Source organism: Taudactylus pleione, unplaced genomic scaffold (genome assembly GCF_031769625.1).
Source record: "Taudactylus pleione unplaced genomic scaffold, aTauple2 ptg000332l, whole genome shotgun sequence".
Classification (NCBI taxonomy): domain Eukaryota; kingdom Metazoa; phylum Chordata; class Amphibia; order Anura; family Myobatrachidae; genus Taudactylus; species Taudactylus pleione.
The window spans coordinates 3509249-3534442 of NW_028284733.1; the positions used below are offsets into that span (position 1 = coordinate 3509249).

General features: G+C 42.0%; 2 protein-coding genes across 2 annotated transcripts in view; one reads left to right on the forward strand and one right to left on the reverse strand.

Moving 5' to 3' along the window:
• Positions 1 to 10243, forward strand: part of LOC148509095 (sialic acid-binding Ig-like lectin 12) — a gene marked incomplete at its 5' end in the record, with an annotated part of 50888 nt that extends 40645 nt beyond the window's left edge. The window contains 4 exons of the mRNA XM_088443671.1: positions 2925 to 2979; positions 3779 to 3861; positions 6471 to 6522; positions 9956 to 10243. Coding sequence (XP_088299797.1) covers positions 2925 to 2979; positions 3779 to 3861; positions 6471 to 6522; positions 9956 to 10078 — 313 coding nt within the window. The remainder of the gene's footprint in view (positions 1 to 2924; positions 2980 to 3778; positions 3862 to 6470; positions 6523 to 9955) is intronic.
• LOC148509094 (phospholipase A2 inhibitor and Ly6/PLAUR domain-containing protein-like) overlaps positions 1 to 25194 on the reverse strand; it is a 198357-nt gene that overhangs the window by 50973 nt on the left and 122190 nt on the right. The window lies entirely within an intron of this gene.

Here is a 25194-nt window from a genome sequence, read left to right on the forward strand (position 1 = left end):
TCAAGCATGGATATCCTTAAAACCTGGACTGTAATGGTGGAGTTTGGCAACCTCTGGCATAAAGTGAACCAATGAGCTGAGCTCATACTTCCCGACTTTCTGGCTGCCCGCTCCTGGGAGGGACCAGCCAGCATGGGGATGCGTGGGGTGTGGCGTGAACAAGTGGGCGATGTGGAGGTCATGATGGTGCGATTGCATCATTGTGGCCCTGCACCAGCTATACAGTGTCATTATTACCGGCATTGTAAAACAATGGTGGGACCACGGTGATACATTTAAACGCAAATGGCATCATCAAGCTTCCCAGTCAGCCAACTTCACTCAGGGGGCAGGATGCAATGCAATCTACTGGTCTTTGCATGCATGTCTGCGTTGGTAACGTCAATATGCATGACGATCACTGCAAAGGACCGCTCTGTTGGTAAGAGCTGCCCTTTGTGATGGAGGAACTTCCAGGTCTATAACACAGAAGCCACTCCGGCAGCTGCGCAGAAGGACACACGCGCCGTGGGGGGTGCTGGGAGGGTTCCGATTGGATCCATCTATCAGCACTCTGCGGAGAGAAGCCCATAGGCTTCTACGGGTAATGCCATCAGTAAGATGGCGTTACCCACCACAACCAAGCTTGGTGCATATGAGAAATGCGGTCAAACCTGCATCTCACCTGGGAAGTGGTTTGCAGAGGCCAGCCTATGGGTTACTTGACTATGCTTCTGGGTGCACGGGAGAGCCATCTGGGATTTGGGAACCTCCTGAATGTTCCAGGAGAGTAGGCAAGTAATGGCTGAATGTGCTAAGAGGAATTTTTCTGCTACTCTTGTCGGTCCTGGTCCTTTATGCACAGTGTTCAGACTTAGGTCCGTATTCAATTTGAGGTGAAATGTCGGAATCGGGGATAATTTATCGCCGATGATGACATTTTCGCCTATTTCAATTATCCCCGCAGTCAATTAGATTGACATTACCCTGGTGCGAACAAAAAAACGGGGATAAATATTCACCAGCCTTTAGCTGGCGAAAAAAATGCAGAGTTGGGGTTTAGGGGTGCAGGCTTAAAAAAATTAGACTGCACCCTTGAGAATGCCCCCTTAAAACGAAATGTGCAAAAAAAAGTAGAAAAAAAAATCGGGACACCCCCAAAAAATTATTTAACATTTTGCGAGAAAAAAAAAATAGGGGAACAGTGTTTAGAAATAGCGAAATAGGTTCAGGGGTATACTGTAAGTATGTGGCAGGTGTTTTCTAGAATAGGCTATTAGCGGCAGGTGTTTTTTTGCAGAAGTTAAAAAAAAAATTTTAGGGACTTAAAAATATGTTTACCCCCATTTTCAGGTACCCCAAATTTGATGGGACCACTTTTAAAAAGGATAAAAATAACCTAAGTGCTCTTCTGCATCACTTCTTCAAAGTCTGGGAAAAAAACAGCTGCCGCTGCTATTTAAAAACCCGACTTTCGTTTGCAGGCAAAAACGGGGGAACCCATAGTGATCCCCCAGGTCTGAACATCTTTAGGGGGTCCTACAATTATTTCCCGAAAATTCCCGTATTTTTTCAACTATCAAAGTTTCGCCGGTTCCCGATTTTGCCTACTTTGGAATTGAAAACGGGGAATAGCGGGCGTGCGTGTGATACATTTCCCCCTGGAAAACAGGCGAAAGAGGCGAAAAGCCCAGCAGGCGAAAAGTCTGGACTTTTCGCCTCAAATTGAATACGGGCCATAGGCTTCCAGCAGCAGATCTGTGAATAAAATAAATTCATATTTAAAAAAAACAATAAAAAAATACGATTTTCTGAATGGAGACTCCGCTATTGCCATCCTGAGATGGCGATAGTGATAGGAGGACAGCCAGAGGTACATGTACTGCCACAGTTCTTATTAAATAGGCTTCACTGTGCATTGCATGGGGAAGCTATTGTCAGAGGCAATCCATTAACTGAATTTTGCAGTCTATCTATTTTTTTTTTATGAAAACGTTTTGCACCTTCATAAAAATCTAATTGAACTAATGATAGCTAAAGATTACTTAATATACTAATTGAATGATTTTTGCAAAGCAGAATTCAGGACCTCATTCAGTGGCGGTCGCATGGAGCGATTGGTCGAAGCGAGCAATGTTTTTTTCAACTGCGCATGCGTGTACATGGCAGTGCGCGTGCGCAAACCTGTCTTTCCGACCACAATCCTCTTGCTTGCTAGTCACTACGAGGTCGTAGCTGTGATTGACATTTCGTGCCATTTGTGGGTGGTTACAGGGGAAGGTGCTTGTGAACGGGGGTGTGGTGGTGCGCACGCAGGCGTGGTTGACCTTAAAAAGGGCGTTTTAAGGGCGTGCATATATTACTGAGCGAGACATCACACACGTCATCTCGTTGCAATAACGACGCTACTGCTCGCAGAGCTAAGGGTAGCCCAGGGACTACCTTAAGCATTGCGAGTGCAGGCGATGGTTTCTGCCTCAACCGATGTTTGTAGGCAATTAACAATGTAACAGGTGTTAATCGTGCTGACGTAGTTTGCCGCCTGCGACCGACTCTGAATTAGGCCGTAGAGATAGGAGGTGTGCTTTCATTGTTGTGGGAGTTTCCGCGCTTACGATGTGCGTTGCGACTGAGCACTCATTTTGCATATTGTCGATCATTTAGGGTGCGACCGATCGCTCCCGAGCGACCGCCTCTGAATGAGGTCCTCAGTTCCTAGGCAATATGCTAGTTTTGACCCCTTTTCTCCATTTGTTAAAAAAAACCACTTAAAATAGGTCATGGTAATCTGGCCTCTCAGTGTTTACAGTGATTCTAGGTAGTTGCCTAGGTAGATTCATGGTTTATCCACCATTATGATTTGGGGAAAGGTAAAAAAAGAAGTAATCTTAATGACAACTGAAATAAGAAAAAAATTTCTTTAATCCTATTTTTTGCTCTTGTAGAAGGAAAAAAACAACATATCTTTTAAAAGAGACCAGAACTGAGAAAAACATAAAGGTAATTTTTTTACCTACAGTAATCCTTTACATCATAGATTGGTTTGCAGACAATCACAGTAGCAGAATTTTATTTGACAAGTTTTGCAGAACTTTGAGTCATCTTTCACTATTTCCTGTTTCCAGCATATTGTTAATCTAAATTGATAAGATCTAGTAAGTTTCCTCTCAGTTCTGAGGAGCAGATCGACTCCCACCGTACACTAATTCCTATTAATGTGATTGGAAAGTATCTGCGCACTTGTCGATTGTTCCAACCTTCCAATTGCATTTACCAATATACAGTACCTGATAATAATACAATCAATGGTTTATTAAATAATGTTGCACTTATTTTGGGCCATACGTACCACAATATTAGAACAAGAGCTCGCTACCGGTGTTGGTGTGGAAGAATGAGCCGTACATGTTCTAAATTTATATTTTTAATATTAGCAGTTTGGAACCTTTGCTCAAAACTAAAACAATCGGTTAATACTTGTATACTGTAAAGCAGTGGTCTTCAAACTTGGCCCTCCAGCTGCTGTGGAACTACACATCCCAGCATGCACTGCCACCTTTTTGATATAACAGCATGCTAAAACTATGTGCAGTGCATGCTGGGATGTGTAGTTCCACAGCATCTGGAGGGCCAAGTTTGAAGACCCCTGCTGTAAAGGATGAATAATGCAGGACTGTATTGTAAATAGCACAATGTGTTTGCATTTTGCAACATAGTAATATTTATTAATTGGTGAAACAGACTGAACAATGTTATTAACTGTTATTATTTGTAATGATTGCACAATTCGCTGGTCCAGGAGGAGATACTAATGGAGGATCAAATGTACGCGAACGTGTCTGTACAGAAGGACAAACCAGAAGAACATTCCACCATATCACAGTAAGTTCTCACAAAATACAATGTTGTCTTTTCTTTCTGCATTGCTTATTCACGGAAGATTATTTCATTCACAAACTGATCTTGATGTCTCCATCTCTTTACTAGATTAAGGTGAGCTCATCCTAACCTGTACTCCTCTCTCATTTGCTCACACTCTCTCTATCCCCTCATCTTTTACATTATTGTTGGTGATGAGGAAAGATAGTAAATAGCATATGGAAATCAGGTTCCATTAATGGATTGTTGCTACAAAATGTTTTAATTAAACTCTGCTAAGCTTTTATACTAAATATCCCAAATAAAGATTCACTTGTGACTTTCCATATATGTGACTTTCCATATATAGCAATGTAACTATAGCTAATTGCTTGAAGGAGTCATTGAGCAGGATGATGTTTTTAAACTGCAACACGTGCTGCCCAAAAATATCTGCAATATCCAAAAATAATCCGATCGAAATAGGGAGGACCATGTATAATTGGGGATGGGAGATGATTGCAAGTCTCATCTTTCGGCCTGTGTTTGGGGTCATCTCCTGATCATAATACTAGACCCCTGGTGATGCCAGGAATGATAGTACTGCTTGGCCGGAGGGACTGAACATTTGGATCTTGTAAATTTTTGAACACTGAGAATGAATGGGGTGGCACTTACATTTTTTCTTCTATAGTGAATAAAGATCATTATATCTCTCGTCAAACCTTGGGATATATCTTTCTTGTGTCTAATGGCTAGTCTCAATTATTGGATACCAATATTGGTCAGAGATGAATAGTGTCACTGTGTATGGATGATTATATATACGTAATACTGAGCAGTATCAAACTCATCTTCACCAAATATTTATTTGGCTTTGGACAATATTGCACAGTTTTCCGCCAATGGTTGGCACAGCAAATGTTGTATTGTCTTTTAGACGCTGGTTGTCCTGTCCAAAGTGGGTCAAAGGCCCACAAGAGAGGGAAAAGAATGTAAAATAGCAATTCAGCATTTTAGAGATTTTAATCCTGCTCTTCCATCATTAACCCTTCATGGTGACAGTAATAATTACTCTTCCACCAATCTCTCTCACCCTCCCAAAACAACAAGTTCCATCACTTTCAATTGATGTCCAAGCTCATGTGCACCATGATTGGCTGACAGAATTTGGTGTATGACAGAAAAAAAGCTAATTGGATAATTTCTCAATGAGCTTAAGCAAGGGAGGGAGCGGAGGTCAGTATATGCTTCTTAGTTGGAAACAATTTTGGATCTACATATTAAGCAGAGCAGCAGCTATGGGCCTGTATATACTACTGGCCACCAGATGTGGGTCTGTAAATTAGAATGGGCACCAGAGACATGGACCTAAATATTAGTCTGTTCATCACATAAAGGTGTGTATATAATGATAGGCACCAAACAGGAGTGTGTATACTCAACTGAGGACCAGCTATGAATCTATATATTAGAATTGGCATTGATTTGGGCTCCATAGTATACTGGACACTAGATATGGGCCTTTACATTAGACTGAGCACCATGTAAAGGTCTGGATATCAGTCTCATCATAGACATGAGTGACATTTTTGACTATAAAGCAAATATAGTTCTGGATATTATACATGGCCCATGTACAGCTTTGTATAACAGGCCTAGCGATGGATATGGCTCAGCATATTAGATGGTGCAAGATTTAACTGAACTTTGTATATTTTGGCACCAGCTGAGGTTCAGTATTCTGTAGGTGGCAACATGCATTGTTCAGCACTTTATACTTGGTACAATGGGCCTGATTCAGAGTCCCTCGCAAGTGCACAGTGCTCGCAAGCGGCTCGATGTTTGGCCACTGCGCATGCGGCGCATCCGGTGTGCGCACGCGCATTCCGCAGTGCGACTGAAGTTCAGTTGCTACGGGGCTCGCTACAAGACGGGTCGGCTGTCGATGGTGAGTGACAGCTCACCCCGTTTTGTAGACTGGTAGGGGGCTGGCTGCACAAACGCAGGCGTTCCCTTAGGAACGCCTGGTGTTTGTGGGAGGACCTACTGACATCACTGCTGATATCAGTAGTGGACTTCCTGATCTATTAGAGCAGAGAGTCCACTCAGCCTTGCGGCAGCTAGACCCTACCACAGGGTCCTGTCGCAAGGCCGATGGTCACGTTTATCGCGACGGTCTCCAGGCCGCTCGCATGAGCTTTGCGAGCGGCATGAGAAATAAATACGCCCACATTCCCTGCGAGCTGCCTGCGGCAGCGAACGGGTCTACATCATGGCCAATATACGGTGTAGTTTTGCATAGACAATTATACATTGTAGCAGACATAGCTAATGGCACTTACTATTTGTTCTGGCTCCCTTGATTTTGGACATATTTGTTGAGAACTGCGGTGCCTGCCATACTAGCTGTTTGCTGAGCTGGTGTTCGACCAGTAAGATGTTGTACAAGTCATTGCAGATAGCTCCCATTCAATGAGTGTATAGAAATGCAGCCTCTGCTAGGTGAGTAGAATTTTACTGCTCAATATTTAAATTGTAATCAAATAAGGTGGGTGCTACAATGATAATTGTTAAAATTGAATAGATCTGAAACTATTGTCTCTTAAATGTGTAACATTTATATCTTATAGGGAAAACTGTTATGATGCAAAAGAACAAAACACAAATACCAACCAGACCACGGTAAGCATCACTTTGGTCATTATCGGTGCTGTTTTCAAACACTCCTAGGTTTTACACACCTGTAAACTCCTTATTTCAAGAGAAACTGCTTTACTGTGATATTATTATTATTATTATTATTATTATTATTATTATTATTATTATTATTATTAGTGTTCATCAAATGACGTCTTCTCTCCATATAGCTACTTATCTGCTAGTTTAGAAGCATAATCTTACTGATAACATGTGGCAATACACAACAGCGCCCTCCTCTGGTGCTTATTTATACAACCCTTGTACAATTTTTAAAGCTGAAGGATTGTAAATCCTGTAAACATACTATATGCCTTTTAGTGCATGCATAGGTTTTCTCTTTAGTTTGTATTTATGCTATTTAATGATAATGCACAACTGATGATAATATACAGATACACTCTTGCCAATAATATCTGTATAAATGATGAGCCCTGATGTCACTGATTATTATTTGGCAGTGATGATGTCATCATTACAGTGTTCATTAGGAATAGTTGTGTTTTATATGAAACAACAAACTCTTACTGCAAGTTTTTTATGGAAGACTAATTATCCCTTCTGATTTTTTTGACCTTTGGAAAACTATTTGGCCTTTTAAATAGCCACTGAATTCATTGGAGACCCCATCCATGAAAAATCTATACTCTCCAATTTAATCACAACTGTATGTGTCACCATTATAGTATGCTTTTAAGTTACATGAGGATGAAGAAACACATCTAAAATGTATGCACATATGTGTAACATATGCATGACATTTAATAAGCCAATGAAGCTAAATTTACAGTATATGGTGTCTATTTTTGTAATATATATATATATACACACACACATATACACAGTCAGGTGCATAAATATTGGGACATTGACAGAATTTTCATATTTTGGCCTCTATTCACCAACACAAATGGCTTTGAAATGAAACAAACAAGATGTGCTTTAACTGCAGACTTTCAGATCTAATTTGAGGGTAATTACTTCCAAATCAGGTGAACGGTGTAGGAATTACAAAGGTTTCTATATGTGCCTCACACTTTTTAAGGGGCCAAAAGTAATGGGACAAACTAAACAATCCTAAATCTAACTTTTACTTTTTAATACTTTTTTGCAAATCCTTTGCAGGCAATTACAGCCTGAAGTCTGGAACGCATAGACATCACCAGACGCTGGGTTTCATCCCTGGTGATGCTCTGCCAGGCCTCTACTGCAAATGTCTTCAGTTCCTGCTTGTTCTTGGGGCATTTTCCCTTCAGTTTTGTCTTCATCAAGTTAAATGCATGCTCAATTGGATTCAGGTCAGGGGATTGACCTGGTCATTGCATAACATTCCACTTTTTAGCCTTAAAAAACTCTTTGGTTGCTTTTGCAGTATGCTTTGGGTCATTGTCCATCTGCACTGTGAAGCGCAGTCAGGTCAATAAATATTGGGACATTGACAGAATTTTCAGATTTTGGCCTCTATTCACCACCACAATGAAATGAAACAAACAAGATGTGCTTTAACTGCAGACTTTCAGATTTAATTTGAGGGTAATTACATCCAAATCAGTTGAACAGTGTAGGAATTACAACAGTTTCAATATGTGCCTCCCACTTTTTAAGGGGCCAAAAGTAATGGGACTATCAACTAAAAAGCTATTTCATGGACAGGTGTGAGCTATTCCCTCGTTATTTCATTATCAATTAAGCAGGTAAAAGGTCTGGAGTTGATTCTAGGTGTGACATTTGCATTTGGAATCAGTTGCTGTCAACTCTCAATATGAGATCAAAAGAGCTGTCACTATCAGTGAAGCAAGCCATCATTAGGCTGAAAAATCAAAACAAATCCATCAGAGAGATAGCAAAAGCATTAGGTGTGGCCAAATCAACTGTTTGGAACATTCTTAAAAAGAAGGAACGCACTGGAGAGCTCAGCAACACCAAAAGACCCGGAAGACCACAGAAAACAACTGTGGTGGATGACAAAAGAATTATTTCCCTGGTGAAGAAAAACCCCTTCACAACAGTTGGCCAAATCAAGAACACTCTCCAGGAGGTAGATGTATATGTGTCAAAGTCAACAATCAAGAGAAGACTTCACAAGAGTGAATATAGAGGGTTCACCACAAGATGCAAACCATTGGTGAGCCACAAAAACAGGAAGACCAGATTAGAGTTTGCAAAACAACATCTAAAAAAGCCATTACAGTTCTGGAACAACATCCTATGGACAGATGAGACAAAGATCAACTTGTACCAGAGTGATGGGAAGAGAAGAGTATGGAGAAGGAAAGGAACTGCTCATGATCCAAAACATACCACCTCATCAGTGAAACATGGTGGTGGTAGTGTCATGGCGTGGGCATGTATGGCTGCCAATGGAACTGGTTCCCTTGTATTTATTGATGATGTGACTGCTGACAAAAGCAGCAGAATGAATTCTGAAGTGTTCCGGGCAATATTATAAGCTCATATTCAGTCAAATGCTTCAGAACTCATTGGACGGTGCTTCACAGTGCAGATGGACAATGACCCGAAGCATACTGCAAAAGCAACCAAAGAGTTTTTTAAGGCTAAAAAGTGGAATGTTATGCAATGGCCAAGTCAATCCCCTGACCTGAATCCGATTGAGCATGCATTTCACTTGATGAAGACAAAACTGAAGGGAAAATGCCCCAAGAACAAGCAGGAACTGAAGACATTTGCAGTAGAGGCCTGGCAGAGCATCACCAGGGATGAAATCCAGCGTCTGGTGATGTCTATGCGTTCCAGACTTCAGGCTGTAATTGCCTTCAAAGGATTTGCAACAAAGTATTAAAAAGTGAAAGTTAGATTTAGGATTGATTAGTTTGTCCCATTACTTTTGGCCCCTTAAAAAGTGGGAGGCACATATAGAAACCGTTGTAATTCCTACACCGTTCACCCGATTTGGATGTAATTACCCTCAAATTAAATCTGAAAGTCTGCAGTTAAAGCACATCTTGTTTGCTTCATTTCAAAGCCATTGTGGTGGTGAATAGAGGCCAAAATATGATAAATCTGTCAATGTCCCAATATTTATGGACCTGACTGTGTATATGTATATATATATATATATATATATATATATATATATACACACACACACACACACAATATATGTGTGTGTGTGATTGTAACCCCCCTCCATCCAAAGTAAAAGACACAAGTGATCTAGTGTATAAGTTGAACTGAGCTAGGTTAGTTTTCTTTTGCATCACTAATAAATATCTGAATGGATTATTTGCAAAACAAAATATTGGCCTAATATCTCAAGCAAACCAAGGGATATTCATTCACCTACTCCCATCATCAAGTTTGATCAAAGGTATAGATTTAATCTGGCACAATAAATAAATAAAATAATTGATGTATTTCAAAGAGATTCATAGTCTACTTTTTGTTCTTCATTTTGTAGGAGAAACAGAATAAGGAGTCAGATGATATTTTATATACTTCAATTGAGCTACATCCACCAAGTCAAGTCCTGAGGCAGCCAAGGAAGACTGAGGAAACAGAATACTCTGTTATAAAATATTAGACACCTCTTAGATATTATAGGTATGGAATGGTCCTTATTATTTCTAGTCATGAAGCTTGGGAAGCTAGCCCCCTCCCCAATAATATGTAGTGCAGATATTTAATTGAATCCCATTGCTGCCAGACACAAACTACATGTTGTACTTTCATCATTATTTTTTGCTTCAATGCCACTGACTACAAAAGAATAAAACCCTGTATTTAATATAGCATGGTCCCTGGCGTTCTGTGATTATTTTGTCTTACATACAGTATACCCCATTTTACTTATTAAAAGCTGTAAGTCTAAATGTGAGATTGTTTAATCACTGATGAGATATCTATAAAAGTTAAGCAAATATATTAATGACTATTTAATATTAAAATCACAATTGCAGCACTTTTAACATTATTTGCATTTTTAGGGGTGATTTAGACACATTCAAGTAATCAGAAATTGCATCATCACTATAATCAACCCACAACTTGCACCAGGGTTTGAGTACCCACAAGTCCAGATCTTCCAAACAGTTAGGTTTGTGACTTTTAGTGACAATTTACATCAATATACCCATAACATATCCTTATTGTGCTGTATTTTGGCCATAACTAAATGCCCTCTCCGACACCAACCCAAGTCCCCCTGTTGTAGGGAGTGTCAAGTGCAAGTTACCTGGAGAAAACAAACATCATGAAAACAAGGGCATGGGCACTAACAGATAGTGTTAGTTCCATACAAACATCTAACTTTAAATGAGGTCTTATGTAATTTAAGGGTTATAATAAAATTGTCAAAATCAATTGTCCCCCTGGAGTCACCTTCATTGTATGAAGAGGGCATAACTCTGTGTCAAGTAGACCCTGTGCAGTGCCCATAACCAGTGCTGGACTGGGGCATATAGGGCCCACCAGGGGAATTCAGTAGTAGGGCCCATGCTTAAGGTATATGGTTAACCACTAACTAGCCACCACAGTTGTTTGGCTAACCATTAGGCAAATATTGGTGTTTTGTCTATAGAAGAAAACCAAGAACCAATTTTTCAGTGGTCCTGTTCCACAAGGTAACTGACCTTCTAATAGAGTAGCAGTGTACAATTCAATGCAACGTCTGGAACATGACCCCTAGAAGAGGGTGTGAGGACCTCAGGCAGTGTGGCCCATTGGGGATTTCCCCTATACCCCTGTGGGCCATTCCAACCCTGCCCATAACATTAGAAAGGAAGAGCTAAGCAGCATGTGGTGCAGCTGTAATGTATGTTCCTGGTGTAGAGAGTAGCCATCCCCATATCTACAGAGCATGAGTAAGAGAGAGGTATACAATCGGGAAACCGGTTGCCTGTCTATATCTAGATGCCTGTCATCTCCCCGACGCCAGGAGACAGGTCCCCGGCATCCCGATCGAAGGAATGCCGGGCGCCGTGAGCGGACAGCCGCACGGGGGGGGGGAGAGTTAGGTTTAGGGCACCCGGGGGGGGACTTAGGGTTAGGCACCCCTCCGGGAGGGTTAGGGTTAGGCTAGGGGGAGGGAGGGTTAGGCACCCTCGGGGGGGACTTTGGTTTAGGCACCCCCCCGGGAGACTTAGGTTTAGGCAGCGGGAAGGGGGGGTTAGGGTTGGGCACTTAGAGGGGGGATTAGGGTTAGGCACTTGGGGGGAGGTTAGGGTTAGGCACCCCTAAGGAGGGTTAGGGGGTTAGGTTTGTTTATACTTACCTTAGGGACGATTGGGATTTCCAGCAATGTCGGGCTTCCGCTGCCGGGCTCTGCTGATCTGTCGGGCTGCCGCTGCCGGGAATCGAACTGCCAGCCATGCGGCAGCCGGGATTCCATACCGATTCTAGAGAGAGCCCTTGCAACACATTAAAACAGAGGACAAGAGATGGAATGATGCTAGTCACAGCTGAAAATCAAAAAAGGGACCTACTCTGAGAAAACAGTATGAGTTCAGTGGGAAGGCCACTTAGGGGCATATTCAATTAGCCACGATAAGCCATTTTTGGCGAAACGTTTTCACCAGTGATGTCATTTTGGCAGGCGAAAACTTATCCCGTATTCAATTCCAAAGACTTTTCGCCTATGCGGAAAGTCAATGCATTGGAATAGGCAAAAAAGATTTGCCTTTGAAAGCAGTCAAAAAAAGGGTAATTTTGGGGTTATGGGGTGCAGACTTGTGGGAAACCCCCTACAGCCTTAGGACAGCCCCCCAAAGATTAATGGTGTGAAAAAAAGTTTAAAAAAATACTTAAAAACACCCCACAAAATTACTTTGAAAAATGGGGCAAAAAAAACCAAAGTTGGGGGACAAACTTAAAAACTAGCAAAATAGACTCCAGGGGGGTCCCCAAGTATGGGGCAGGTGTTTGGGGGGTTGCAGGTGCTTGCAGCAGGTGGATTTTTTACGTTTTTTAAAACTTCATTAGCAACATTAGCAACTTCAAAATATGCTAGCACCCATTTTCATGCACCCCAAATTTGCTGGGACTAGTTATTTTGATGAAAAAAATATTGCTTAATGCCATTCTTCACCAATTATGCAAGAACGCTAATAGCGAGCAATTGAGAGCATTTAAGCCCCAAATACCTTCAGTAGGGCTATTCGGGGGCATCTATAGTGATCCCCAATGTTAGTGCATTTTTTGGGGGGTGTCAGGCTGATTTCCCCAAATCTGACAGTAGTTTTTGCCTGTTTGAGTTTTGCCGGGTCCCGTTTTCACGTCCTTTGGAAATCAATAGGGCGAAAAGCGGCGATGCGCGCAAAACTTTTCCGCTGGTAAAACTAGCGATGATGACGAAAAATATCGGCATGTGAAAAGCTGCCAGCTTATTGCGGCTTATTAAATATGCCCCTTAGAATGAGACATGGTGATTGCCTTTATGCAAAGCAGGCAAAGATCCCTTATTAATAGCCATTAGAGAAGAGCTACCATAGTGAGGTAGTGAGGGGCTGTTGAAAGATGGCAGCATGTCTAGAGGGGAGTCCTATTTAACAATCCTGAGTATCCATATGATTAATCAGAAGAACCCAGAAGTGAAAGGGTTAAAAGGTGTGCATAAAGTTGCCAGCATGTTATAGAGTTGTTCCCTAGATATGTGGATGGTGCTATAGTGACAGAGGGCCTGATTCAGACCCGGACGCTTTGCGGACAGTCGTTCTAAAAAAGGGGCCGGCTATTTAAATTGAGCGCTCGCTCTTTGCGGTTTGTTGACACCTCTATGTCTGAGCGAGCGAACGAAAAATGTGCTCGCTATTTTCTAAAGACGTCCCTTTGCCGTTCGCAACACACGTCATCTCCGGTATTTATTAGATTAATCGGGTACATCGAAAGGCATCAGAACCGCTCGCAGTGCTTGTGGTAGGTTTTTCCTACCACAATCACTGCGAGCAGTTCAGGCTAAAAGACAACCAAGTGACGTGGTCGATGACGCTCCTTTACTAATTATGCACTCCCATTAAACGCCCTTGTTACCGTTAGGCACGCCTGCGTTTGGATCTCCACTCCCCCGTTTTCAAGCACCTTCCCCTGTTACCACCCACAAACGGTACATTCTGTCAATCAAATTAGCAGCCCCTCGCTGTTTTGTGAGCGCACGATTTCCGACCGCAATGACTGGTTTGCGCATGTGCATTACAACCCATACACATGCGCAGTTGTGCGAACATCGCTCAGAGCGAACGATCGGCCGCTTACGAGCGGCTCTGAATCAGGCCCAGAGTCCCTGGATATTGTGACAACAGTATGTCTGCCTGTAGAAAGTGTATGCATTGTGATGGAAGGACGAAGGGTCCCTGTGTGGTGGGATGCGCCGCACATTAGGAATCTCCCATGACGGCTGAGGAGAGGTGCAATGAGCTTTGTATCTGGAGTCCCCTATAAGCTGTACAGTATGGTGTATTTAATGGACTATCATGCAGTACAGCAACTGTGCTTAACAACATTGGGGATGTTCTGCCTTTTTACTGCTATGACACATTGATTAAGTCTGTGCTGTCTGGGTGTTAGCGTAAGATTGAAACGGGACCAGACTGGGACTAAAAATAGGCCCTGGCATTTGAAGCACACAGGCCCACCTCGCATCAGGATCTGGTATAGACCCCTCCCCTTACTGTCCCTGACTCCTCCCACTTCTTAGTCTATGCTCTTATAGATATAATTAATAGGACAACATACAAGTATACATCATTCTCTGTATGTAAGGGATTCAAACGGTCAGAAACCCGGCGTCGGCATCTCAACCGCCGGGATATGGAAGGTAAGTAACAGGGTTAGGGGGAGAGTTAGGGTTAGGCTCTAGGGGGAGGGTTAGGGTTAGGCACTAAGGGGGGAGGGTTAGGTTTAGGGTGCGGGGAGGAGGATGCTAGGTTTAGGCACTAGGGGGGAATTTAGGGTTAGGTACCAAAGATGGAGGGTTAGGGAGAAGGGGATGATTAGGATACCGACCGACAAGTGTCAGTATGTTAACCCTGTCTGGATCCGGGCATCGGGTTTCTGACCACCAGGATCCTGACTGTCAGTATGTCATACCGATTCCAATTCAAACATGTGCAATAGTCAGACAGTAGTATTTGATTGGTTCTGTTAGGTAAAGCAGGCACTTCATTGGTGTAGGTCACCCACAAAGAAAAGGAAAGACATTTTTCCAATAACCAAGCCCTAGCTTAGCAGTTGTAGAGGATTAAGATAGTGTTCACACATATTGGTTTCCTGTGTAGTGTTCACTCTAGAATTTTGTTAGATTATTAGTGATCACCGAGGCTGGCTCACCATCTGTGAGAGACATGTCTCATGGCACCCCCCCCCCCCCCACACCTTTCCATCTTCCGCCATACAAGAGAAAAGGAAATGCATGATGATTGAATGATTAAAAACATGAGCCATAAACACCCAAACCACAGCATCATGTGGGCCCAGTGTGATCTCACTAAAGATACCCAAGGAGAACACATGAACCAAACATGTGGATGGAAAATGATAAACAGAATGAATCACTCTTTTACTACTACACTGATGTATTATCCGCTCAGTGACATGTGGGAAGGAGCCGCACTCGCACTCCTTCTCCTCACCCGGGCAGCAGACATGACACAGTCACACCTGCACTTATGTGAGGGGGCTGCGGAGTGCGACACTGAGCCCGGATTCACATGACAGCAGGCATGCTGCCGGAGCCCGCAATGATATCACTGCCCCCCCCCAAACATGCCGCACACCAGGGCCCACGATTCAAAGCATGGCACACAGAAGGGTCCCCAATTCATAGTATAATGCACAGTAGAAGTGCCCCTTATAAGACATTATGACACACAGTAGTAATACCCCTTATAAGACATTAGGCCACACACAGTAATGCGCCTTATAACACATAATTTCACACAGTAGTAATGCGCCTTATGAGACATTGGGGTAGATGTATTATAGCGGCACTTAACGTGCCACTATAACGCTTTCCGCTTCACCTCTTTACCAAGGCGAATCAGGAAGCACTACCGATGAGATGTATAAACATCTCATCGGCCGGAGAGGGGGAGTGTTAACTCCCCCCTCCGGCGCTACCCGCAAGAGACAGCAGCGCATCAGCCTAGTGCTGATGCGCTGTGGCTCTCTCCCAGCCGGCTCCACTGAGCATGCGCGGGATCTTGCAAGTATCGCGAGATCCCCACGTGGAGCTCTGGAGCCGGCAGCCGCCGCCGCAGGGACAGCGCTGTCCCTGCTGTGGGTATAGGCTAGCGCCAGGCTGTAGCTGTCAATAACGACAGCTACAGCCGGACGAAAGGTCATGCGGTAAGACCGTTCGTACATGGCCCTGCCGCTCTGCGCTGCTATCTTGTAGATAGCAGCGCCGATAATGACAGGGGCGCATAGCGCCTCTGTCATTTAGCACCCAGACCCCTGATAATTCATCGGGGAGAAGCGGTATCAGCGCACATAACGTGCGCTGATACCGCTTCAGGGCTTCGTACATCTCCCCCTTTGTGCAACACGGTAATGCCCTTTATAAAGTCACAAAACTTAGTTCCGTCCCACTAGTGACTGTGCTGCGCAAAGTGGAATACAAACGGAGATGGATAGGACTCAGCAAATAAAATTGACCTTTCTCCTATTCAAGCAGCGATACTTGTAAGTTCCTTTAAAAGCTCGAAGCCTTTTTAATCTTAAAGGACCAGCAAATTGTACTGATCTACAGCTAACATAATAAGGTGAAAAAGGGTTAGTCTCAGCCTTGTGATAAATGCAGTTATCTAGTGTACACAATTGAAAGGCATTGCAGGGGTTAACACCAGTCACTCAAGTATATGAACTGCTGGTACCTCAGGTCCTGGGGGTACCACTTATGTGTACCATGTGGGTAGAAAACCACGGCTCCTCTATTATATAAAGTTAGGTACATGCTTTGTATTTGCGTTGGTGATACAGTTAATATATGTATTGGAGTGTGGCCCTAGCCAGGAATCATTCCCCTTTCCTTATATTAATTGCTCTGCTTCTCGCTTAAGGAGCATAATGGTTTCCCCTAGCAACCTGGACTGTCACTCTTGCTGGGGCACGAGGCAGGGGCTCTTTCCCTAGACTTAAAGCCGGAGGTGTTGTGCAGAGCGGCGGGACTGGCAACCCATGTGACAGGAGGTGGACTAAGGGTGCGGAGCCAATCGCCCCGGAGGCCGTCCGTAAGGTGTGCCGGAGCCCTAGGCAGCGCCTGGTGCAGACTGCTAGAGAACAGGTCTGCTGCCATCACAGAAGGGATGTGGCTTGCATTCTCAGCTCCTACGTTGTATCTAAAAAGAAAACTGCTGCTGCTCGGCTTGACCGGCCCATCTGGCCATCGGCCCTTCTGGCATTTGCCAGAATTGCCAGATGGCCAGTCCAGCCCTGGATTGAAACAACTAAGAATGTTGTGCTTGTGGAGTAAGATGTCTGTAACTGCATATTGGTTGAGTACAAAATGTCAACAGTCATGTCAACATTCATCATGTCAACGTGAGAATGTCATCATGGTCATAATATCGATGTTGACCAAGTTGACATTCATGATGTATGTGCTGGTGACCCAGTGATGACTAACCTTTTCATGGAAGCTGCAGCACCTCCAATTGTGTCTTCTGAGTTCCAGTGGTAATGTGACCATCACTTCTGGGTCAGTGCATGTATCCTGTAGCATTCTGTTAAGTATCTATCCACTATCCCTAATAAGGTATATATACTGCATGCATGCTACGTAGGAATGGACAATGTAAATTATAAACACACTGTCACAAAACACAATAGCCAATTACAAATTGCATCTATATTAATTAGAAAAGGTTATTTATACTTTCTGCTAATCATAATCATTGACACTTTTCTATCCATGTTTGTGACTGAATAAAATCTTTGACCAATTAGAACTGAAATGACTGTACTGCAACATACCCCTGCTATACTTATACCAAATATATGTTACCCCTGCAAGGTTTACTTATACTCAATACATGTTACCCCTGCAAGTTATACTTATACGCAATACATGTTACCCCTGCAAGGTATACTTATACTCAATACATGTTACCCCTGCAAGTTATACTTATACCCAAAACGTGTTACCCCTGCAAGTTATACTTATACTTAATACATGTTAAACCTGCAAGTTATACTTATACTCAATACATGTTACCCCTGCAAGTTATACTTATACCCGATACATGTTACCCCTGCAAGTTATACTTATACTCAATACATGTTACCCCTGCAAGTTATACTTATAACCAATACGTGTTACCCCTGCAAGTTATACTTATACTCAATACGTGTTACCCCTGCAAGTTATACTTATACTCAATACATGTTACCCCTGCAAGCTATACTTATACCCAATACATGTTACCCCTGCAAGTGTTAGTTATACCCGATACATGTTACCCCTGCAAGTTATAATTATACTCAAAACATGTTACACCTGCAAGTTATACTTATACCCGATACATATTACCCCTGCAAGTTATACTTATACTCAATACATGTTACCCCTGCAAGTTATACTTTTACCGAATACATGTTACCCCTGCAAGTTATACTTATACCCAATACATGTTACCCCTGCAAGTTATACTTATACCCAATACACGTTACCCCTGCAAGTTATACTTATACCCAATACATGTTACCCCTGCAAGTTATACTTATACCAACACATGTTACCCCTGCAAGCAATACTTATACTCAATACATGTTACCCCTGCAAGTTATACTTATACTCAGTACATGTTACCCTTGTAAGCTATACTTAAACCCAATACATGTTACCCCTGCAAGTTATACTTATACCCAATACATGTTATCCCTGCAAGCAATACTTATACTCAATACATGTTACCCCTGCAAGTTATACTTATACGCAATACATGTTACCCCTGCAAGTTATACTTTTACCCAATACATGTTACCCCTGCAAGCTATACTTATACTCAATACATGTTACCCCTGCAAGTTATACTTATACTCAATACATGTTACCCCTGCAAGCTATACTTATCCCCAATACATGTTACTCCTGCAAGCTACACTTATACCCAATACATGTTACCTCTGCAAGCTATACTTATACCCAATACATGTTACCCCTGCAAGCTATACTTATCCCCAATACATGTTACCACTGCAAGCTATACTTATACTCAATACATGTTACCCCTGCAAGCTATACTTATACGCAATACATGTTACCCCTGCAAGTTATACTTATACTCAGTACATGTTACCCTTGTAAGCTATACTTAAACCCAATACATGTTACCCCTGAAAGTTATACTTATACCCAATACATGTTACCCCTGCAAGCTATACTTATACTCAATACATGTTACCCCTGCAAGTTATACTTATACGCAATACATGTTACCCCTGCAAGTTATACTTTTACCCAATACATGTTACCCCTGCAAGCTATACTTATACTCAATACATGTTACCCACGCAAGTTATACTTATACTCAATACATGTTACCCCTGCAAGCTATATTTATACTCAATACATGTTACCAGTGCCATATTAAGGTTCATGTGGGCCTGGAGCGCCTGTTGAGTGTCGCTCAGTGCCGGCCCGAGACCAATTTTTTAGGTAAGCAAATTTTATTTCAGTGCCCCCAGGGGTACTGGTGCACTTGCCAGAGACACGCAACCAAAAAAGATAAGGGGGAGTGGTCTTGTTAGAAAAGCCGTACACATACCTAAAGCATGTTCATATATACAGTGGTTGAAGTGGGAATTTTGAACTGGGGGAATGGAAAATTTAAGGTTGTACTTATGCGCCGGAAAAAAGGGATGCGGCGACTAAAAAGGACACGCCCCCTCTTCATCAGTGTAGTGTACTACACTGTGGTACCTCTTATACACATTTAGCCACACAATAGTAGTGTTATAACACATTAGGCCATGATGCAGTAGTAGTGCCCCTTATATACTGTAATGCCACTTACACATTCTAGTATAATGTGTAAAGGTGCGTACACACTAGACGATATGCTCCCTGAGCGATATCGTGTAGTGTGTCCCCGGCAGGGTGTGATCAGTGTCGTTCATGACATTGAGCACACCCGCTGAACGATATCATTAACGATATCGTTCAGCGCCGGGCTCTCTCCCCCATTCCCCAACATGCAGCAACCTGACAAGGTCGTCAGATTGTGCTGCATGTTCTGGCGATGGACAATGTCAGAAATGACCAGCAGAAGTGCGCATCGCCGGTCGTTTCCGACATAAAAGTGCACGATTTGTAGACGATTACTGAGCGATTGCACGATTACGATGTCGTAATTGTGCAGTCGCTAAGTAATATCGCCCAGTGTGTACCCACCATAAGGGACCGCATTTCTGTGTGGCAGTATTGCTACTGTATGTTGCCATATGTGATAAATGTTATACGTTGTCATATGTGTTTGTTATAGATGGTAATGCTGCTGATTCAGCAAGGCTTCGTAAACAAGCATTACCATCTATAACAAACATATATGACAACATATAACATATCACATATGGCAACATGCAGTAGCAATAATTAGCCGGTGACTGCAGGGGAAGGGCATGGGGAGCCATATGTGGCCACAGGATCGCCCCTTTCCCGTCACTGGTTGAAACAGTCTCCATGTTTTTAAGTAGTTAATTAATTGGCTGTGTTGGAATTACTAGCAGGTATATGGGGTGTTTTTGTAAATAGTCAGCAGCGTGACCAAGACTGCGAGGCATAACCTGGCCTTCAGCCAAACAGTTAAAGCCCAGTCTGCTGTGATTTGTTTGTGCCAGTCCGTGCAATACAAATCAGCAACCAAAGACCCAGAGTGTGCACTATATATATATATATATATATATATATATATATATATAACCACCAGCAGGAAAAAAAAAAAAAACATGCACACTTAATTCCATGACAGTGTAAAAGTCTATATAGAAAATCACGTAGAAGACCTTATGCATATCCAAATTTGGCTTTCTCGGAATCCAAATAATTAGAGAGTAGCATACCACCTTATTATTCAAAAGTGACTTGTAGCAGCCATATTCAACAAATTAATGCAGGAATCATGTCATAATAACAGGAAGTAAACTTATAGTAATCTTTGCCTGATGACCCATAGCATAAATGTGACTGCAGTTGGATATATACTACAGTATAAATATATATATATATATATATATATAATATACAGTGTAAATATATATTATATATATATATATATATATATAAAATGCATGCTATATACTTTACACACATGAATGTATATTATATACACACATGTATAAAACATGTACATATATATATACATATTCATACTTATAAATATATTGACATACACACGCATAGGTATATATATATATATATATATATATATATATATACAAGTGCCAAACATTACACCCACCTCTCGTTATGCAGACATTTTTTTTGCTTTGCTGAGTTTTCTCTGACAGCTAGTAGCATTGCCCACCTGCAGTTGCCTACAGAGGTGGTGATGGTTGAATGGGCGTGGCTTCGGAAGACCTTGGCGGCGGAGCTTCTGGCAATACAGGTTGGAATGGAGAGTTTAATATGAATCAGGGCGGAGCTTAGCGCAACTCAGGACGGGCGCTCAGTTGGCCCGGAGGCGGAGTTTCAGACTGCCCAGGGGCGGAGTTTGGCCGACCAGGGGGCGGATCTTCAAGAAAGCCCGATGGTAGGCGGGGCTTCAGGCAGCGGGGGTGGAATTGGCATTAATTCTGGTGGCCAGTTAGTAGTATAATGGATGAGGCTTCAGATTCAGAATGCTGCGATGGTGACAGAAAAATTGTTTTTCTTTCCCTGTCTGCAGTCTGAGTCTTGTGGGCCTATTTACATGGGAAGGCTTGGAGCTGAAGCTCCACCCGCCCCATTGTTAATCCGGCCCTGCAGGTTACCCCTGCAAGTTATACTTATACTCAATACATGTTACCCCTGCAAGCTATACTTATCCCCAATACATGTTACTCCTGCAAGCTATACTTATACCCAATACATGTTACCTCTGCAAGCTATACTTATACCCAATACATGTTACCCCTGCAAGCTATACTTATCCCCAATACATGTTACCCCTGCAAGCTATACTTATCCCCAATACATGTTACCCCTGCAAGCTATACTTATACCCAATACATGTTACCTCTGCAAGCTATACTTATACCCAATACATGTTTCCCCTGCAAGCTATACTTATCCCCAACACATGTTACCCCTGCAAGCTATACTTATACTCAATACATGTTACCCCTGCAAGCTATACTTATACTCAATACATGTTACCCCTGCAAGTTATACTTATACTCAGTACATGTTACCCTTGTAAGCTATACTTAAACCCAATACATGTTACCCCTGGAAGCTATACTTATACTCAATACATGTTACCCCTGCAAGTTATACTTATACTCAATACATGTTACCCCTGCAAGTTATACTTATACGCAATACATGTTACCCCTGCAAGTAATACTTTTACCCAATACATGTTACCCCTGCAAGCTATACTTATACTCAATACATGTTACCCCTGCAAGTTATACTTATACTCAATACATGTTACCCCTGCAAGCTATACTTATCCCCAATACATGTTACCACAGCAAGCTATACTTATACCCAATACATGTTACCTCTGCAAGCTATACTTATACCCAATACATGTTACCCCTGCAAGCTATACTTATCCCCAATACATGTTACCCCTGCAAGCTATACTTATACTCAATACATGTTACCCCTGCAAGCTATACTTATCCCCAATACATGTTACCCCTGCAAGCTATACTTATACTCAATACATGTTACCTCTGCAAGCTATACTTATCCCCTATCCATGTTACCCCTGCAAGCTATACTTATACTCAATACATGTTACCCCTGCAAGTTATACTTAAACTCAGTACATGTTACCCTTGTAAGCTATACTTAAACCCAATACATGTTACCCCTGCAAGTTATACTTAGACTCATTACATGTTACCCCTGCAAATTATACTTATACGCAATACATGTTACCCCTGCAAGTTATACTTTTACCCAATACATGTTACCCCTGCAAGCTATACTTATACTCAATACATGTTACCCCTGCAAGTTATACTTATACTCAATACATGTTACCCCTGCAAGCTATACTTATCCCCAATACATGTTACCCCTGCAAGCTATACTTATACCCAATACATGTTACCCCTGCAAGCTATACTTATCCCCATTACATGTTACCCCTGCAAGCTATACTTATACTCAATACATGTTACCCCTGCAAGCTATACTTATCCCCAATACATGTTACCCCTGCAAGCTATACTTATACCCAATACATGTTACCTCTGCAAGCTATACTTATCCCCTATCCATGTTACCCCTGCAAGCTATACTTATACTCAATACATGTTACCCCTGCAAGCTATACTTATACTCAATACATGTTACCCCTGCAAGTTATACTTAAACTCAGTACATGTTACCCTTGTAAGCTATACTTAAACCCAATACATGTTACCCCTGCAAGTTATACTTATACCCAATACATGTTACCCCTGCAAGCTATACTTATACTCAATACATGTTACCCCTGCAAGTTATACTTATACGCAATATATGTTACCCCTGCAAGTTATACTTTTACCCAATACATGTTACCCCTGCAAGCTATACTTATACTCAGTACATGTTACCCCTGCAAGTTATACTTATACTCAATACATGTTACCCCTGCAAGCTATACTTATCCCCAATACATGTTACCCCTGCAAGCTATACTTATACCCAATACATGTTACCTCTGCAAGCTATACTTATACCCAATACATGTTACCCCTGCAAACTATACTTATCCCCAATACATGTTACCCCTGCAAGCTATACTTATACTCAATACATGTTACCCCTGCAAGCTATACTTATCCCCAATACATGTTACCCCTGCAAGCTATACTTATCCCCAATACATGTTACCCCTGCAAGCTATACTTATCCCCTATCCATGTTACCCCTGCAAGCTATACTTATACTCAATACATATAAAAATAGATTTTGTACCATGCGCTCACCTTGTCTATATATCATATTATAGAAAATGTAGCTAAGGTAAAAAATGTGGAGATGACAACAGATCTAATGAATGTTATAAACAATCTTTTATTTATATAGACACCATATACCAATGCGTCTAGTGATATGGATGGCTATTTTAGACTCTTATATGTCTCCTTTCTGGTAGTAGGAGTATGATGGTAAAATAATCTAATAAAAATTATATATGATGATTAAGTCCTATATGGAAGGATCAAGGTATGTCTGGGTGGCAGGTGTGCCCTTTGAGGGGGTTACCTTTCCGTAAATATATACGGTACCCTTATGTTATAATATCAGCTCAGTATTTGTCCATACCGACTAGTAGCCAAGAAAAAGTCAGCCAATAGGACTGATCCCAAGTGGGTAAATAATGTCCGGGTGGTAGGTGTGCCCTTTGAGGGGGTTACCTTCCCGTAAATATATACGGTACCCTATGTCTAAAAAGACAAGTATGTGTATGTCCTTTTGGCTACTTGCAATGTGCTAGGGAAGTGAGGGTAACCTTATGTAGAAAGGTAGCTCTCCGTATGTGGATATCCACGTACGTGTCCCTGCACTGTCTGAAGCAATGTCCCGGTGATAGAGTGAGCCGTGCAAAGTGTGACTGCAGCGTCCCGCTAGCGGGGCTTACCGGTCGGCGTCTTCACTGAATGTCACGTGTTGCACTGTCCATGTGGTGTGTGGAGGAGGGGAGCAGTGCGGTATGATTTCAATTGCCGCAGTCAGTCCAGCCGGACCACTCGCTCAACCCTCTGCTTCTAATGCACGCTGCTCTGTAGTATGGCAGAGGAGGGTGCTGTTTCCTGCTGTTTCCTGTTAGGAGGATAAGGAGTAGCAGCGTGAGGCTGTGCACAAGGCTCTCTGCTTCCTTAGTCACGTGTGTGGAAAACTGGGCGTCGACGCGTTTCGGCCAATCAGGCCTTCTTCAAGGATGGGTGTGTTCTGATGCTGGCTGGTTAATATGTTATCAGGCAGCCAATCATCTATGAGGTGGGAGTCTCCCTTAATAATAGGTCTGATGACTCAATCGTCTGTGTAAAAGCATCTTTGGGCTGTTGTTCTAACTTTATAAAAATATATAGTAGAAATCTGATAAAAATGGTTAAGCAGTCGCTCAATATAGATCACATAAAGAAAAAGAAAAAAAAAAAGAAAAATTGAATATATAGACATGCAAGTGTGAAGATTGAGGAGTCCACAACATACTATTTTAAAGTTGTGGTGTGTCAGACTTTTTCTTTTTTATGGTACTGTGTCCAGTCTCTGAATTTGTCAGATTGTGTTATGCAAGGATAAAAAAGGGGGGGGGAAGGGGAAAAGGAACTACTCTCTCTATGAATTCAGATATATTAATCTTCAACATATATATCCTACACATTATCTATGAATCACTAATCCATAAATCTAAGTTCCTATCTTTAATCCATTTCTGATGCACATGAGCACTCAAAGTTAGGTAAATTGAATGATTAATTTAAAAGGAAGAGAATCCTTATATGTTGGTGTTAATTAATTAATTAATATTCTGTTATTGAATTCAATATTCAAACCTT